General features: G+C 36.1%; 1 protein-coding gene across 3 annotated transcripts; it reads right to left on the reverse strand.

The window, feature by feature from the left end:
- Window positions 1–5,441: 5,441 nt before the first annotated feature.
- On the reverse strand, window positions 5,442–15,659 carry LOC306883947 (butyrophilin subfamily 1 member A1-like). Of its 3 annotated transcripts, none has more exons than XM_079439489.1 (5): window positions 15,402–15,649; window positions 13,971–14,318; window positions 13,142–13,363; window positions 9,338–9,507; window positions 5,442–6,587 (listed from the first exon to the last, which is right to left on the reverse strand). In XM_079439489.1, exons 1-4 carry the CDS (start codon window positions 15,439–15,441, stop codon window positions 9,383–9,385), a joined length of 735 nt encoding a protein of 244 aa, XP_079295615.1. In that variant the 5' UTR covers window positions 15,442–15,649; the 3' UTR covers window positions 5,442–6,587; window positions 9,338–9,382. The 3 variants fall into 3 exon arrangements, with proteins under 3 accessions (XP_079295615.1, XP_079295614.1, XP_079295613.1); XM_079439488.1 differs by having other exon boundaries at window positions 5,443–6,587; window positions 9,360–9,507; window positions 13,142–13,417; window positions 15,402–15,659; XM_079439487.1 differs by having other exon boundaries at window positions 5,443–6,587; window positions 13,142–13,417; window positions 15,402–15,659.
- Window positions 15,660–18,932: the final 3,273 nt, after the last annotated feature.

The raw sequence follows: 18,932 nt of genomic DNA on the forward strand, positions 1-18,932 counted from the left end.
CATATGACACCTACATACACTCTGTTACTTTGTGGGCATGAGTGTAAATTGTTCAGACATGCTGTTCATACAACCATTCTTGCGTAAAATGACATCTATTGAAGAATTTTATGCAAGAATGATTGTATGAACAGACATGCTCTGCTTGTGTTTCATCAATATGACCATGTGCCCACCGCATTTTGGTGGATAATAGCTTATATACTGCTTGCCTGTTTAGTGGCATTAATGGATATTCCAATTTGTTATATAGTAAAATTACTTTAATAGTACAGAGTATGAATTTGTAGGTTTGATATGTAAACAATGAAATGTGTTTAAAAGTGTGACTGACCAATTCAACTGACCCCCCCCCCCCCCCCCCCCCCACACACACACACACACGCTCAAATGTAAAGTTACATCTGTGCATGTGATGTATAACCACAACAATGCAACAAATTGAAACATGCACTGAGTATTGGATGGAGCAGAGGTGTCACATATACACATATACTGTACCAGATTGTTTTCAAATAGCCTGAAGGACTTAATTAGCTGGATCATTAAATGGTGCATTTAATTGGGGTTAAATCTAAACTCTGCAGGGCTGTGGCCTTCCAGGAACTGAGTTAGACACCCCTGGTATAGAGAATTTAGGTAGTCTGAGTTTACAGCCATTTGTATCTATTTAAAATGTAATATAAACTGTGTACACTAGTTCACCTTTAGAAATATGCCAATTACTTGTCTGGAGCTCCTCTTATGGTCAATGTTTGTAGATTGTATCTAGGCTACAGAGGCTGCTGTACACATATTTTAAAAGGAAAAACAGCCCACTCATGTTTAAACTTAGATTGTAGTCTTGGGCAAAATCCAAACATATGCAATAAAATGACCAAAAACGTTTTTTGAGACATGGAACAAAACATGTCCAGCAATTTTAACTGCTATTAGGTTTAAAAAAATAAATAAATTCAACTGTAAATGTTTGAGGGATTAATAATAGAATGTATTTAACACAATTAAATACAATCTCCTTTAACACAATCTCCTTCAATTTAATTTTATCATCATTACATCAAATCTATGACAATCATTGCCTTCTCTCTACATCTAAAATCTGTCCACAGAGAAGGGTTCAATCATCCATATTCTATAATTGTTTTTTTTTCCTTTTTTTAAATGATGAAAAAGAGCTTGTTTTATCAAAAGCAACACCTGATAGTTTAGAAGTTGTGTCCCCACTTTTTGTCAACACTGTCAGACATTCATTAAAATGTTAACCAAATATCAGGGGAAGCTGTCACTCTAATGGACCCCTTGCCACATTCCACCTCTGCAGAGCACATCAGTGTCAGGCTCTGGTAAGTTTTATACTTTTATAATATTTTCCCCCGGTTTCACAGACAAGGCTTAAGACTAGTCCCAGACTAAAATGTAATGCACTGACTGATCTTAAAACATATCAGTGCCTTTGTTTTGTCTCAAGATGCACACCAGTAATGTTTTTTCTAAGGCATGTTAATAAAAATTACTTAAATGTCCTAATTGAACTATGGCCTAATCCTGGCTTAGTCTAAGCCCTGTCTGTGAAACCAGGCCTTTAAATCCTAATGTTAATATTTCCTGTGTCACAACCGTGATATGTCAACACCATCTTCCAATTTGAAGTATTTAGATGATTTTATTCTCCGGAAGCAGGTTCTTTTAGAATCTAGCATCAACAGAGAAAGAAAAATGGCTACTACATGAACTACATTTGTTTTGTAAAAGAAATGCCAAATTTGTCAACACCATAAGATTTTCTGACAGTGGTGACAGGCCATCATATTTTTGTGGTTTTCAAGTCATTTTTAATTATATTAAATATAAAATAGTGTTTAATTTTTCTAATGATGTATAAATACTAAATATACAGCATATATTGCTTTTGTTGATTGGTAGTCATCACTTCTAGCAGAGTTGGGGCTGAGGGAGCATAAGATTCAGGGAGCAAGGCTGAGGGAGAACATAACACTGCATAAAACACATCTATACATAAAAGAGTTTGTTTGTATTCTGATCATATATGTTCTGATCATTTTTGGATAATTTGGATACATTTGTAAAATGTTTTAATGTGAATGTTAAGATCCTAGTGAATGTAAATGGATAGAAGTAACAACTAATTGCTTTATTTGTTCATTTTTCTGTTTTTAATACTTACCTTGTTACTAGAGCAGATGTACAGCTGACATTTATGAACACTTAATTGTAAATCACTTAAATGTGAATCTTGAATAAAAGCTGTATAAACAATAACATACTCACTGTTTGTTGTGTTTGTTTTAATACAGTAATTGATTGATTCAATATATTTGATATTAAAATGACTACAAATTCAGGTTTTCGTCACATGAGAAAATGTAATGTCTGCTAACATGAGAATTTTAATAATTTAAAGGCCCAGTTTCACAGACAGGTCTTAGACTAAACTAGGATTAGGCCATAGTTCAATTAGGATATTTAAGTAATTTTTATAAACATGCTTAGAAAAAAACATTACTATTAAAGTATTAGAATTAAAACATTACATCTTGAGACAAAACAAAGGCACTGATATATTTTAAGATCTGTCAGTCCAAGTTTTATTTCAGTTGAAACAGCTCAGACTTACATTTTAGTCTAGGACTAGGCTTAAGCCTTGTCTGTGAAACCGTGGGGAAATATTAATTAGTATCAATGTTACGATAATTGACATTAGTTTCAGTTCAATTGCCAATATGTTTTTATGGTTTATATTATTTGGTACACACTTGATCTTTTGTTACTGCAGGGGACACTGAGGGCTGTAACACGTATTGTCTTAATGTCTGTTAACAAAATCTTGGTTTAAAATGATATATTTGGTTTAAATCTTGGTTTAAATATATATTTCTAAAGTACATAGGGCGCAGTGGTGACTACACTAAAACGTGAAGGTATAATTCAGCCCGATGATGATAATTCACCCCAAAATGAAACCGATCATTTGCTTTGCAGCCACATGTACATGTCATTTTTTTTCTTCACAAAGGAAAGCATTACATTTGGAATGAAATGACAGGCTAGTAAATTGTATTTTTGGGTGAACTATCCGGTAACTTTTGCATATGATCTCAAGCCAAATAAGCTTGTGAATAGCAAGTTATGTTTTACTTAAAAAAAGAAAGACCACACAAAATTCGAAACGTGATTCATTTTATATACAGGTCCCCCTAGGGGGCCCCCCTCCATTATTGGGCCCTTAGTATCATCCTAACCCCCCTTTAGGCCAGCCCTTATACACACACTTTGTTTGCCTTGTTATTATTACATCTTTGGGTAAATGAGAACAGGCTAGTTAAACTTAATAGGCTAGTAAAAAAAGAACTCTCTAACACTAGTGTTCTCTATTCTTTTTCTATTCCATCTACTTAAATTATTAAAAACACACACCTTGCTATGTGTACTGTGTTAGACTAACTGAGGCTTATCACAGCACTTACATATTATTGCTCTTTTGTTGGATTTATTGCTGCTGTTGTCCTCATTTGTAAGTCGCTTTGGATAAAAGTGTTTGCTAAATGACTAAAGGTAGGCTAGACATTGTGAAATACACTTGTTAGGTGCTTTTTTCAGTTACTCCTTTATGTAACCATAGGTTTCCGCCATAACAGATGTCATCAGGCAACCTTCCTGTGTGTGTTTCGACCCTTACCATAACACTCTCCAGTTGGTGGGCCAGCAGTGGTGGCATTTTCGCATGGCTTCCAGCTTTCTTCCTCTCTCTTACTCCATATCCAGCATGAAGCTCGCTCAGCCTCCTCTCCCATCCTATGAGCAGCATGTTTCTTGCTCTTCTAGTCCATGCCTAAAGCTGACATCAGCCGCCATACTGATTGGGCTACAATTTCCACACGAAACAGCCATGCCTGCCATCTTTTGTTTTTACACTCCTGAATTAAAGGCTGAGTGATACTTCAAGGCCTTCCTCTCGTGAGCCTCCTCAAAGCCCTCCTCCCATGGCACAGTCAGCTCAATTAAGATGATTTTCCGGTCTTTGTCTGATCATAAGACGATGTCTGGGCGAAGAGCTGTGTGAACCACTTCTGGGAACTGCAGCTTTCTTCCGACGTCTACTCTCATTTCCCAAGAAATCTCATTTCTGCAGCAAGTTTGATTTTGCTAAGGCCTTAATTACTGAGAGCCTGGCTCCCTCCTTGCCTGTGCCGCCTAGCCTCTTCTTGCACCACTCACGCTCAAGTGTATCGGCGAGGGACAAGGGCACCTTGTCGTGGCACCACCTGTATCGACCTTGGGTTAAAGATGTTTATACCCTGATGAAAGATTTTATACCCTGACAATATGTATGCCAGTGTTCCTTTTTGGCAGCAAAGTTTGCAGTACGGGTCATCCCTCAACCCCCATGTATGCAGATGAGATGGTGAAGGAATGGTCTCATACACAGTGCGCAGTAGGAAGGAGATAAATGTAAATGTAATTGATGGCAAATTCAACATGTTAACTGGTTATATATTATGTGTATCTTCTTTACAAATAAATGTAGCCTAATATCAGCAGAGTTGTATAGTCAAATGCCTCTGAGTTATACAGTAACCAATACAGACAGCTTATTCAGTAAAGAATTGGAGAATTTGAGGGGGTTTTAAATGGACTAAGTTATTGCTGGTGCATCTTTGCTTCACACGCAAATTCAGAGAGTGAGTTCGGTAACCTCAGACTGAACTCACGGTATGAATGTGTGTTTCTCAGCCCTTTATTCACAGCCCAGGTTCATCATTCATATGAACTCTACTGTGACAGTTCAGTTTGAGACAGGTTTTCTCAAACCTGAGGTGATCTGGCTGGGGTAACACAAAAACCTTCAGCTATCACCTGGAGCTCCATGACAAGACAGAAGATGGGCTTTTATTACATAAAGAGCAGCTATAAGGCCCAGAAGCCAGTGGTCAATATACTAAAGAACCACCTCCTAAAACAGAACCTTCAGAGACTGGTCTTCCTCAGCTATTGTAAACCCCTTTCAAACTACATTCATGGAAGGTATTCACTATAGAATGGGGTGAGTGGTGATATTAAAGCTAAAACCTTTCAAAATAGAAGTGAAATGTCATAGTAGCCATGAAAACATTCATTGTCCAAAATAAATGTATGCTGTATACAATAAGATATTCAAAGTCACAGTGAAAGTGATGTGCTTCATTACTAAAAGGATTTAAACATGGTAAAATAAGTTAAGAGTATTACCAAATTCCTGAAACATTTGAGGGGTTTATGAATTCATTCTAACCCTGCAGAATTTGCTGCTGGCACATGGTGCACATGAGGTCATGTTTGTTATCATAAGAATAACAGTCTATTGCATGTCAATGGAAAAAAACATGCTTCACATTACCTCAGAAGAAAAGAATGACACAGTCATTTTAAACAAGTCATTTTAAATATTATTACTGTTTAATTTAGCCTTATGCCACACTACCACTTGAACAAAAGTACTGTGATCTAAGTACTGTGATCTAGGAGGAAATGTGTTTACTGTCTGATTCTTTTTTTCAAACCAAGTTGTTTGAAAAAAACAATGTTTTTTAACCAAGACAAAGACGGTCTTAAAAAGATGAAACTAAAGGCCATAGTCATTTAACACAGGCACAGGCATTTAACACATTTTATTTGATTAATAACCAACTATGTGAGATTAATGCTACAGTACATCAGCATCAACATGAAAACCTAGTTTGTACAGATTTGCTGTGTAACCGCCATTCACAATGTGTTAAACTGTGTCACTGATTTGGCTGCAGAGATTACATTTAGTCAAAAAAAAAAATGCAAACAAAATAAAACACATTTTTTCCCATACAGGTCACTTAGTTTTTACTGCCCTTTTGTAAGAATGGACTGAATAAATAATTCATATTTGTGAAATGTATCACTACCGTGTGAACAGAGTTTCCACTGAACTGGATATTCAGGAGTTTCATGAAATGATGAAACTTTCAGGTCACTGATGCTCAAGGGTGACTGAACCTTTTCAATACCCAAGCTCACCGGGGCCTTTTTAATGGTGTTATTGAATTTCCTCCATGTCCCTGTAGGGTCTTCAAAGTTTATCAGTAGATCTGAGGTATTAGGATTTACTCCTCAAATAACATGCGCTTCAAGCTTGACCTCAATATAGTGTTAAATCAAACCCAGTTTAACAATAATTATGGTTATGACTGATGAACACATCCATATGACTCCCACTTACGGTCTATTGTAAATTAGTTCGAAATCCATTCTTGCATAAAATTAGTGCATTTTGCAATTATTTTCAGTTTATGCAAGAACAGTTTAACGAGCGTGTGCTCTGTTCGCATTTCATGAATAACACCAGTAATGTTTAACACAACAAGTCGAAACATGCATGCAGACCTTTTGGGAACAGCTACATCACCATTCATTAACTCTTAGGGTTCATCACAGGGAAGATCTCTGCTTGTTCTGCTTCTGCACTGCTAAACAAATGATGCCAATAACCAGAAGAATGCAAACCACTAAGAGGACAGCAAGTGCTATGCTCATATGGTCTGTGGTGTCCTCATCTGAAACAGGAAAAGATTGTTTGGTTTATTGTGTAGCATTCAATCAACTGTTAAATCCAGATCCAAATCTACAGTCAGGTCCATAAATATTGGGACATCGACACAATTCTAACATTTTTGGCTCTATACACCACCACAATGGATTTCAAATGAAACGAACAAGATGTGCTTTAACTGCAGACTGTCAGCTTTAATTTGAGGTCACTGATGCTCACTGATGATAATTATGGTTATGATGTAGGACTAATACAGTCTTTGATGTACAGCTAACATCTAACAAATATCTTTTTCATCTTCAGATGAAGATGGAAACATGAGATGGAAGTACTGCAATCATTGTATTATTGCCTATACATTGAAAGTTAGGGGTGTCCAGTGGTGTTTTGGATCTAATTAACTTTCATTGTGTGGACAAAACAGTGGAAACTCTTAATATAATCTTCTGAGTTCCACAGAAGAAGTTACGTCATGCAGGTTTGGAATGACATAACTGATGACAGAATTTCAGTTTTTAAAGTAAACTACCAGGATATAAATGTGATGATAATCTGATGCCCTCATGAAACTCTATTCCTGTGTGTTTCAGTCTGTTTTCCCTACAAATACTGTTTTCACTGAGATGCCTGGAAGAGAAACATGAAGACCATAACCTTACAAATATACATGCATATATAGCATATATATATATATGTATAGCGTGCAAAATAAGTATTGAACACGTTACTAATTTTCCCAGTAAAAATATTTCTAAAGGTGCAGTTGACGTGAAATTTTCACCAGATGTCGGTGACAACCAAGTAATCTATACATACAAAGAAAACTAAACAAATAAGTTCAGAAATTAAGTTATGTGTAATAAAATGGAATGACAGGGAAAAAGTATTGAAATGCTGAAATTTATTTAACACTTCTTTGTTGGTAATGGCAGCTTCAAGACACCTCCTGGAGAAACTAGTCTCGAAGGTCTTTGGGCCTCTTCTATGAACTCTGATCTTTAGTTCTTATTTTCTATTGGATTCAAGTCAGGTGAGTGGCTGGGCCATTCTGGCAGCTTTATTTTCTTTTTCTGAAAAAAATCGAGAGTTTCCTTGGCTGTGTTTGGTATCATTGTCTTGCTGAAATGTCAACTCTTGCTTCATCTTCATCATCCTTGTACTGTAGGTGTTGGGACTGAACCAGCTAATATTAATTTCCACTGACAAGGGGCAGGATTGCTTTCTAATTACTGGAAGATTTCAGCTGGTGTCTTGGCTTTCCATGCCTTTTTGCACCTCCCTTTCTTCATGTGTTCAATACTTTTTCCCTGTGTCATTCCATTTTATTACACATAACTTAATTTCTGAACTTATTTGGTTTGTTTTCTTTGTAGGTATAGATTACTTGGGTTGTTACCGACATCTGGTGAAAATTTCAAGTCAACAGCACCTTTAGAAATATATTTACTGAGAAAAATTATGACGTGTTCAATACATATTTGTGACCCTGGACCACAAAACCAGTCTTAAGTCGCTGGGGTATATTTGTAGCAATAGCCAAAAATAGATTGTAAGGGTCAAAATTATTGATTTTTATTTTATGCCAAAAATCATTAGGACATTAAGTAAAGATCATGTTCCGTGAATATATTTTGTAAATTTCCTACCGTAAATATATTAAAAATTAATTTTCGATTAGTAATATGCATTGCTAAGAAATGTGATTTTCTAAATATTTTGATTTTTTTGCACCCTCAGATTACAGTTTTTCAAATAATTATATCTCGGCTAAATATTGTCCAATCATAACAAACCATACATCAATGGAAAGCTTATTTATTCAGCTTTCAGATAATGTATAAATCTCAGTTTCGAAAACTTGACCCTTATGACTGGTTTTGTGGTCCAGGGTCACATTTTACCCGCTGTATATATATATAATATGCTGTCCTTGTAAACCCTTAAGTAGACACAGATATTAATAATAATAATAATAATAATATGGCACAATATATATATACATATATATACACATTTAATATTATTATTTATGGTCCATGGTCCACCTTGATGATAAGCTTAAATTGTTCAATTCATCAAAGCTATCAACATGGCAGTCCCTTCCCTATGTTTATTGTGAAACAAGAGAACAGAGAATTAGGATGAGACCTACTTTTGAAAAGGTTTACGGACAACGCTTAGCCTGTGTGTAATTATATTTGATCTGGATTTGTAATGTATGCATGGTTTAAAGTTCACCTGATTGTCTCCATAGTTCTATTACTGCTTAAGATATCCAGTACAAATTTAACATGTGCAGATGTTTGGTGTATTACTTATGTCAAGGTATATACATTAAGTCATTTTACCTTGTACAGTACAGAATCATGTTTTGCAGCAGTTAAAATATGAAATATTTCATTGACAATTGACAAAAAAAAAGGGTGAGGATAAACATATATGGTGGTATTGTTATATTTAAAATAAATTCCATATACAATATTATAAAATAAAAAAAATGTTATAAAACTGCACAATGGTCAATAAATATATAAGCTGTAAAAAGATTAAGAAATTACTTTTGGAACACATCCATATGACTCCCACTTACGGTCTATTGTAAATTAGTTCGAAATCCATTCTTGCATAAAATTAGTGCATTTTGCAATTATTTTCAGTTTATGCAAGAACAGTTTAACGAGCGTGTGCTCTGTTCGCATTTCATGAATAACACCAGTAATGTTTAACACAACAAGTCGAAACATGCATGCAGACCTTTTGGGAACAGCTACATCACCATTCATTAACTCTTAGGGTTCATCACAGGGAAGATCTCTGCTTGTTCTGCTTCTGCACTGCTAAACAAATGATGCCAATAACCAGAAGAATGCAAACCACTAAGAGGACAGCAAGTGCTATGCTCATATGGTCTGTGGTGTCCTCATCTGAAACAGGAAAAGATTGTTTGGTTTATTGTGTAGCATTCAATCAACTGTTAAATCCAGATCCAAATCTACAGTCAGGTCCATAAATATTGGGACATCGACACAATTCTAACATTTTTGGCTCTATACACCACCACAATGGATTTCAAATGAAACGAACAAGATGTGCTTTAACTGCAGACTGTCAGCTTTAATTTGAGGGTATTTACATCCAAATCAGGTGAACGGTGTAGGAATTACAACAGTTTGCATATGTGCCTCCCACTTGTTAAGGGACCAAAAGTAATGGGACAATTGGCTTCTCAGCTGTTCCATGGCCAGGTGTGTGTTATTCCCTCATTATCCCAATTACAATGAGCAGATAAAAGGTCCAGAGTTCATTTCAAGTGTGCTATTTGCATTTGGAATCTGTTGCTGTCAACTGTCAAGATGAGATCCAAAGAGCTGTCACTATCAGTGAAGCAAGCCATCATTAGGCTGAAAAAACAAAACAAACCCATCAGAGAGATAGCAAAAACATTAGGCGTGGCCAAAACAACTGTTTGGAACATTCTTAAAAAGAAGGAACGCACCGGTGAGCTCAGCGACACCAAAAGACCCGGAAGACCACGGAAAACAACTGTGGTGGATGACCGAATAATTATTTCCCTGGTGAAGAAAACACCCTTCACAACAGTTGGCCAGATCAAGAACACTCTCCAGGAGGTAGGTGTATGTGTGTCAAAGTCAACAATCAAGAGAAGACTTCACCAGAGTGAATACAGAGGGTTCACCACACGATGTAAACCATTGGTGAGCCTCAAAAACAGGAAGGCCAGATTAGAGTTTGCCAAACGACATCTAAAAAAGCCTTCACAGTTCTGGAACAACATCCTATGGACAGATGAGACCAAGATCAACTTGTACCAGAGTGATGGGAAGAGAAGAGTATGGAGAAGGAAAGGAACTGCTCATGATCCTAAGCATACGACCTCATCAGTGAAGCATGGTGGTGGTAGTGTCATGTATGGCTGCCAGTGGAACTGGTTCTCTTGTATTTATTGATGATGTGACTGCTGACAAAAGCAGCAGGATGAATTCTGAAGTGTTTCGGGCAATATTATCTGCTCATATTCAGCCAAATGCTTCAGAACTCACTGGACGGCGCTTCACAGTCCAGATGGACAATGACCCAAAGCATACTGCAAAAGCAACCAAAGAGTTTTTGAAGGGAAAGAAGTGGACTGTTATGCAATGGCCAAGTCAATCACCTGACCTGAATCCGATTGAGCATGCATTTCACTTGCTGAAGACAAAACTGAAGGGAAAATGCCCCAAGAACAAGCAGAAACTGAAGACAGTTGCAGTAGAGGCCTGGCAGAGCATCACCAGGGATGAAACCCAGCGTCTGGTGATGTCTATGCGTTCCAGACTTCAGGCTCTAATTGACTGCAAAGGATTTGCAACCAAGTATTAAAAAGTGAAAGTTTGATTTATGATTATTATTCTGTCCCATTACTTTTGGTCCCTTAACAAGTGGGAGGCACATATGCAAACTGTTGTAATTCCTACACCGTTCACCTGATTTGGATATAAATACCCTCAAATTAAAGCTGACAGTCTGCAGTTAAAGCACATCTTGTTCGTTTCATTTTAAATCCACTGTGGTGGTGTATAGAGCCAAAAATGTTAGAATTGTGTCGATGTCCCAATATTTATGGACCTGACTGTAAATAAAGTATTATAATCACAGCATATAAAAAGCAGCTGTGCTTGCACAAAATCATTCAAACTTATTATTACAAAAAAGTCTTGAGTTTTACAGTCTCTAAGAGGAAAAATAGCCATCATTATGCAGGCAAATATATTTTTGAATAAACTGAATACAGATTAACTATTAACATCACTGACCCTGTTGACATACTGGTGGGCTAGTTCTACATCCTTTGTGCTGTATAAATGCATGAAGGTGTCTCCACTGATGGACAATGTTTGCAGACAGTAATGAGGCTACAGAAGCTGCAATCATAATTTGCCAATACAATACCCCAAATTGCAAAACAGCTGCCATGATTCCAAATAAGACACAATTCCATTTCTTGTAAATATTTAGGTAAAACCCAGGACTGCTAATTATCTGTGTTTCCCAACCCTTTTCCTGGAGGGGCACATCACAATACTCTCTTCCTAATCAAAATCCCTGATTTATTTCCTGACACATCAGCTCATTAAGTGAGTCAAGACTACAATACTGCATCCGAATACACTACGCTTCTTGTTCCACTGACTTTCATTCATACATTATACAAATGTGGGAGGTCAAACTTGGTGAATTCACATCACATATTAAGTCATGTGACCATATTAAAAGAATGCAAACTTTAAATCTGCAGGATTGCAGCTGTGCAGTAAAATCAAGTTTTTTAAAAAGATGCTGCAGAATGCAGAACTTCATATCAAAAATGTTGCAGTCTCCGTAGAAATGCCACATGCCCACGTCTAGTGTAACCACAGCATTACAAGATTCTAAAGTGTGCATCTGGGTTGTGAAGATCAGTGTAAGAAACTATTAGTCTCCCCCTTCCCAGATTCCACTCCAATAGATGTTTGATCATACTCATTTCCCAAAATGGCTTAATTATTATAGAGATGATGAAAGTCATCAACAGTTATATTGTTTCTAGATCATTTGGGATAACCACATCCTGAGCAAATGGTGACCAATTGTAGAATGGGAATGGGGCACCAAAAACCATCTCAGACAGTTAGGTGTCAGAACTTCATTAACATACACTGTTATGACATGAGCAACTTCATATACATTAAGGGAAGTAGACTGTAACTGTAAAAGTTTGAGCTTAGGATGTTCAGGGTTCACGGCCAACATGGTGGAAGTAGTACTTAAACCACAAACGAGGGGTTAAATAAAATGGAAATGATTGTTCAAGCCCATAGCCCACAGGCTAACCCTAAACCTAACCATTAACCATTAATTATTGGTTAATAGGAGTGCTGTAGCTCAAATAGTAGAGCATGGCGCTAGCAACGCCAAGGTTATGGGTTCGATTCCCAGGGAAAGCAAGAGCTGATAAAATGTAAAAACTGTAACTTGAATGCAATGTAAGTCGCTTTGGACAAAAGCGTCTGCTAAATGTAAATGTAATTACCTTCTGGTTTTGAAAAGGGTGTAGCCTAAATAACTAACAAAATAAGTCTCAGTTTCAGTGCTGCAGAGGAAAGATGAAACTGCACTATGAAATAACACTCCAAAGTTGTGTTACCAACACCCAAGCCTCTTTAAATCCTTCACTACTATGAATTTAATATGCCTTTGCTTTCTTCCACATTATGAAAAAGTGTACAAATATGTGCTTCCACCTCTATTACTCACATCAGCATTTCATAACAGGAGAAAATCATGTTTATGTATCAACTGAATACTTGTCTTATGTTTCCATAATTATTTGTGGTTAGACAAGTTTAAAATTCCACCTAACGCAAACAAAGCAGTTCTTTGTTATATAGCAAGAAGATTAAGGCAACAAATCACTTGCAACAAGTCATACATGCTTTAATTACATAAAGTAACGAATGACATGCCTCTAACTGCCAGTTTCTCACACACCAATTGCACACAGTAAATAAAGATATTTACCAAAGCTGAGGAAAACTGGTCTCTGCAGGTTCTGGTTAAGAAGGTGGTTCTTTAGTGTAAATGTGATATTAACCACTGGTTTCTGGGCCTCACAGATGCTCTTTATGAAATAAAGTCCATCTTCTGTCTGACCATGGATCTCCAGATGACAGCTGAGGTTCTGGTCATGTTCCCCCATCCAGATCACCTCAGGTTTGGGAAAACCTTCCGTCTCAAACTGCACTTTCAAAGCAGAGGAGTTTACATGGATGCTTAACCTGGGCTCAGAGTAAAGAGCTGAGAAAGACAAACATAATCAGCTGTGCTGTGTTAAAATGTATGCATCTATGTAGAGTGCATATCAATTGATCTTAGCAATAAAGTTTAGCTGATTGAATGTTTTACAGTAAAGCATAACTAGAACACTTTATGTTCACAGGAAATCAAAATTTAAAATGTATTTTTATATTCCAAGGTTTTTCATGACCGTGAGAAAGCTGAAATATGATACATCCACAGCAAAACCACAGTTGGCATATTTTGCAAATTTCTCAGTTTATTAATCCTCAAATAAAAATAAACTTAAAGATAAAATGAAAAAGGAAGATGAATGGCTATTTGTTTACAATTACTTTTATCTGTGTCAAAATGCACTGCGTGATTCTGATTCAACAAACTGACTCCTAAGAGTCCAGCTGTGTGCTTTTGAATCACAAAAGGACTTGAACTAGCTGCTCAAGCTGTAGCTGCAATAGCTGTTTATTTTTTGTAACTGAAAATTAAGCTGGGAGCTCCTGAAAAGTGGAAACACTGCACAACATACTCTCTTCGGTGTTCATCATATGCTTACCTCCATAAGTCACTTGCATCAAAGCTTTTCCTGTTCCCTTTGTGTTTGTCACTATGCACAGGTACCACCCTGCATCTTTTGGTCTAACTGCTGCAATTCTTAGAGAGGCATTTCCTTTATGAAGCTCTGAAATGTTCAATGAGGTCCGATTGTGGTATTTTAGACACTGTCGGTCCAATTGGTCCTGTTGATAATAGAAACTGTGGACAACCCGTGCATCCTCTTGTCGTTGCCAGGTAACAACCAAGTTGGAGAAGTTAGGATCAGGTGTGAACTCACAGCCCAGTACAGCTGGACGACCTCGGATTGCCAGCAGATGATTATTAGGGACAGTCACCTCAAATGAGGCTGAAAATAGACAGTGAGAACAATTTAGAGTTGCTTGAAGAAACACCCCTGGGCAGTGCTTGAAGTGGGCCGGTATGCACCGGTACGCAATACCGGCACTTCTATATTTTAGCCTTTAGAGTACCTGCACTTTTTTGTGTGGCACTTCTGACATAGTAGAATAATAATTAATTATTGATTACTAATTTGAATCAGTACTTTATAACGAAAATCATATCTTAAAATGAAAAGAAGCAGGCTTTTGCAATCACATCATTTTAAACCGTAAACTCCTGGAAAGTCCAAGGATCCAGTGAACGAATTGAAACAGTAAGCTCAAAACAGCGCTAATGCAGAGAAAACACGGTCGATTTAATCAGTGATTACGGAGAGAATAGTGACTTACGTCCAGATGTCAGTAAAATTATTCTTTTTAGCGTGTATCTGGCTTAAAAGCAAGAGTGTTTTATAATGAACGCTGATTATGCGGTGGTCAGAGATTTAGTGATTCTGAATGGATCCGGCAGGAGATAGATTAGTGGTCCTGTTTGGTGTCGCAGCTTGACTTGTGCTAATTTGTATTGAAAACCTTTATTTAATTATTGATTGATTGATTGTGGCACTATACATACATTGTGAATTATTAAAAAGTACTTATTTAATATAAATAAATAAATAGGGGGACGATTCCTTCATATCTTTATGTATTATGAAAACATAAACATTGGATAGCAATGGTACAGCAAAAATCTTCACAACCACAAGCCCTTCACTACCAAACAATCCTGAGCTGTGATGTGAAAGCAAAAAAACTAACAAAAACAAAACACTTTTAAGAGCCCTAAAAGTAACTGATCACTGGTAAAACATCTATAATGTTATGAATTATTTCAACTTTAAATGTTGCTTGAAAAAATTGCTCTTCATCATTGTTCCAGCCAGGCACAGACATTAAATCTTAAACTGTGAATAAATTTGTATTTTTTTACAAGTTGGTGTAGCCTACTTGATTTCCAAGGTATGCATAGCCTATAAGCATGACACAGTGACACTTTTGTATATTATAATGTCTTTCGATATCTTTTCATTAAATGTAAGTCTTACCCACAAGGACACCCAAGACGCACAAAAGGAGCCAACGCATTGTCGCTTGGAGTTCAGGAACATGGTTTGAATAACGAAGCAGTTCAGTGCAGCGCTGATGATCACATGCCAGTCAGAAATAAAACATATTCATCAATCTTCTTCAGTCTTATTCTTCATGATTTACATCAACTGTAATAAAGCCATGGTCAGAAGCTAAAGTACGCGTATCTGTGTGCACCGACTGTAGAACTTGAGCGCTCCGCTTCAATTCCTTTCAAGTTAGGACAACCCAGTCCACACCTACAAGATACGTGTACCACCTGGTGATCAAAAGTACAAAGAGCAGTACTGCAAAGCACTTATCCCACGAGACGAGACACTGGGTTCACGAGATTTTTAGACTTAAAAAAAAAAAAAAAAAAACTTCAATGATGAAATATATAGGGAAAAATAGTGTTATTCAACTGAAAAACACAAAATGCAAAAAATGTTGGTGCATTTTGAAATCAACATACTTTATTAAATTAAACTTTTTTAATGAATTATATGCGGTAACAACATGTACACTAGAGCTGCACGATTTATACAATACATTGGATAAATTTATAAAATTGAGACGGGTTAAATTGAGAATCACAATTTTTGTAAAACAAAATAACAATTTACTAGTGGTTCTGACAAAATGTTCATTGCTTAAGTCTTTAAAAAAAAAGATATATATATATTCATTTGAAAAAAAAAATTCAATGGAGTCGGTGTCTCGGTTCATAAAGACTTGTTTTACTATTGGAATCTCCTGAATAAATGATTCAATGTCAAATACATTTTTTTAAACGGGTTGTCGCCATCTCCTGGCAGAAGATGATAAGCTTTACAATTCAAGTGATCGCTACTGTAGACCATAAGTGTTTATACCCAAACTACAAACTTTTATCCCAGTACTTCTGTTATTTAAATGTCTGTAACACATAAATACTGATGTGTGGTTGAAAAGACCGTTTGTGTTGCTCTTTCTGGATCAGCAGTGTTTTTTATTAAATGTAACTCAATATAACATTGTGACTATAGAGTAAAAAAGCTTTTACTGTTCTAAAAAAACAGTAAAACAGCATTTTTTATTATTATTATGCAAAAATTATACAAGGGTTTGTACAAGCAAGTACAAAAACAAATAAACATTCATAAGAATAAGTGAAACAATTCATGCCAGGGGTACAATTACAACAATTTTAACAAAAAGCTTCATAGGTCTTTTGCTTTTTTGTTCTTAATTTTATCAAATGTAGTACCATATTGTTTAGTCCATTTCTTCACATGAATGTGATATTTTCCAAGTAAAATAAGATTTGTGAGCTGTATTGGATTTGAAGATGTTAGAAACACACCATTGTTGTCATGTGGTGCATTTGGCCAATCGTGTAACAGCTGTGTTGTCATCAGCGCTCCAGCAGTCGCTCTGGAGCAGGGGTCACCAACCTTTTTGTGAGTGAGGGCTCCCTGAAGGGATAAAATGGTGGGCTACTTGTTTAATATACTATATTGTTAAATATAATTGTTAACTATATTGTTAAATATAATTTTATTTATCATTGTCACATATACATACCTACATACATAACATTACTGTTTTCTCACAAGCATTTTCAATGTTTTTAATCAATCCAGGAAAATATTTCCAGAAATTTATAAAAATAGGCTATCACAATAATTTTTTTTCCATGTCATACAATATGTCTCATGATATTAATTTACCATTAATGGGGAAGGAAAGGCTTTCCACGTCTGTTAGACCTTGACAATAAAGGTAAACATAACTTTGTTCACAATTAAATTCCACAGAGGACCTACCTTTTAATTTAGGGCCCCACAAAATACATTTAATTTTTCCCTAAATTATGTGTTTTCCTTTAGATTTTTTATGGATTCTGTGTTTTATGATTCAGTACAAAAAAAAAGCATTTTCATTTTATCAGATAAGATGCTGCCCAACGGAACTGTATAAATTAATAATAATAAAAAAAATTACTTGGTTGTATGATATTCCTTAAAATTATATTATTAATATTATTATTACTTGCATTTTGGTATACAGTAGTAATATAGTTGGTTAAAATATATTACAAAAGTAAAATATATAATGTATAATCTATACAAAAGTTAAACTGGGCTTTTATTTTGGCGGATTGTCGTGAAGGTCTTTCAGTTTTGGTTTTAGTTTCATCGTGTATTTGACAGTATTTTTTCTCAAATGAAACTGCATAAAGCTGGTGAAGTGATTCTCAGAGCAGCTCTGGAGATGAAGTGTGTTCATGTCCTCATATATTGAGACGTAGATGCTGAAAACACCGCGAGTCATGTGTGTTTGAGTTTGTGTATCAGACGAAACTACTCCACACATTCACACAGAACATGCAGACTTATTAGCGACATGCACTGACTGGCTGCTGAAGCATTCATTTATGTTGTGTGATATGATGTTACATTAATCCATATTGAGTAAAAATATCCATCTTATCATCATTATTAACATAATTTTTTATCATAATCTCGATATGATATTGTTTATCTTCCGGCGCTAATTCAGGCTGGCGGGCGACTCAGAGACTCCATGCGGGCTACCAGGTGCTCGTGGGCACCACGTTGGTGACCCCTGCTCTGGAGAAACTGCGCAGGCTGAGTGAGCCGGCTACTTTTGAAACGCTATCGCGGTACTTTGCTGCCACACATGACAGTGACGTGGCGTCGGTGCCGGTTCAAGTCGGACAAAATTTCTAACCGGCATGCACTGCTTCAAGTCAGACCAGGGCTCCAGACAAAAAAAATCGAGTAAGGAGCCATTGGCTCCTATAAAAGAAAAACTTAGGCGCCAAATTATTTTTTTAGGTGCCACAGAATAAAAGTGGTTTATTTTATTATTATCATTTTATTTTTCCCCCCTATTTTAACATTTCAATCATTTTGTCATGTGTTTATGTCTTATCTTTTCTAGGCTTTATCAGCATTTTAATCCATCTTGTAGATGATCAGGTCGACCGGGGGACTAAGGTTCACTTAAAGTGTGAATTAAATGTCTTTTACAACTTGAAATATACAGTCACAAAGAATTGTTCGTTACACAGAATCTGTACCAATATCATGGACCATACGCATCACTTGGCAACTGAGTGCAGTGCATCCTATAAATGTTGTCACGTCTTTCACACATTCAGTCTGTTTTTCTTCATTAGTAAAATGCAATTTTATAGGAGGAGTTGAATCATGTACAACACAATAAGTAAAAATATTAATATGCAACAGCGCATAAATATAGCAAAACGCTCCTCTTTATAGTTATTTTTCTAGCTGACTGATGAGTTTATGGACACTGAGTGGTTATTCTGAGGTAAATGTATTACAATGCAATGTTTACAAGCTTTATACATTTCCTCAGTTTGAAACAATGAGCTTTTACATAAAACATTTCAGTAAGTTGTAGCTACTATAGGCTTTCTTATTGCCTACCTTTTGATCATGTTCATTTCATACTATAGTAGTAAATCGAAATATATA

Source organism: Barbus barbus (assembly GCF_936440315.1).
Source record: "Barbus barbus genome assembly, chromosome: 18".
Taxonomy (NCBI): domain Eukaryota; kingdom Metazoa; phylum Chordata; class Actinopteri; order Cypriniformes; family Cyprinidae; genus Barbus; species Barbus barbus.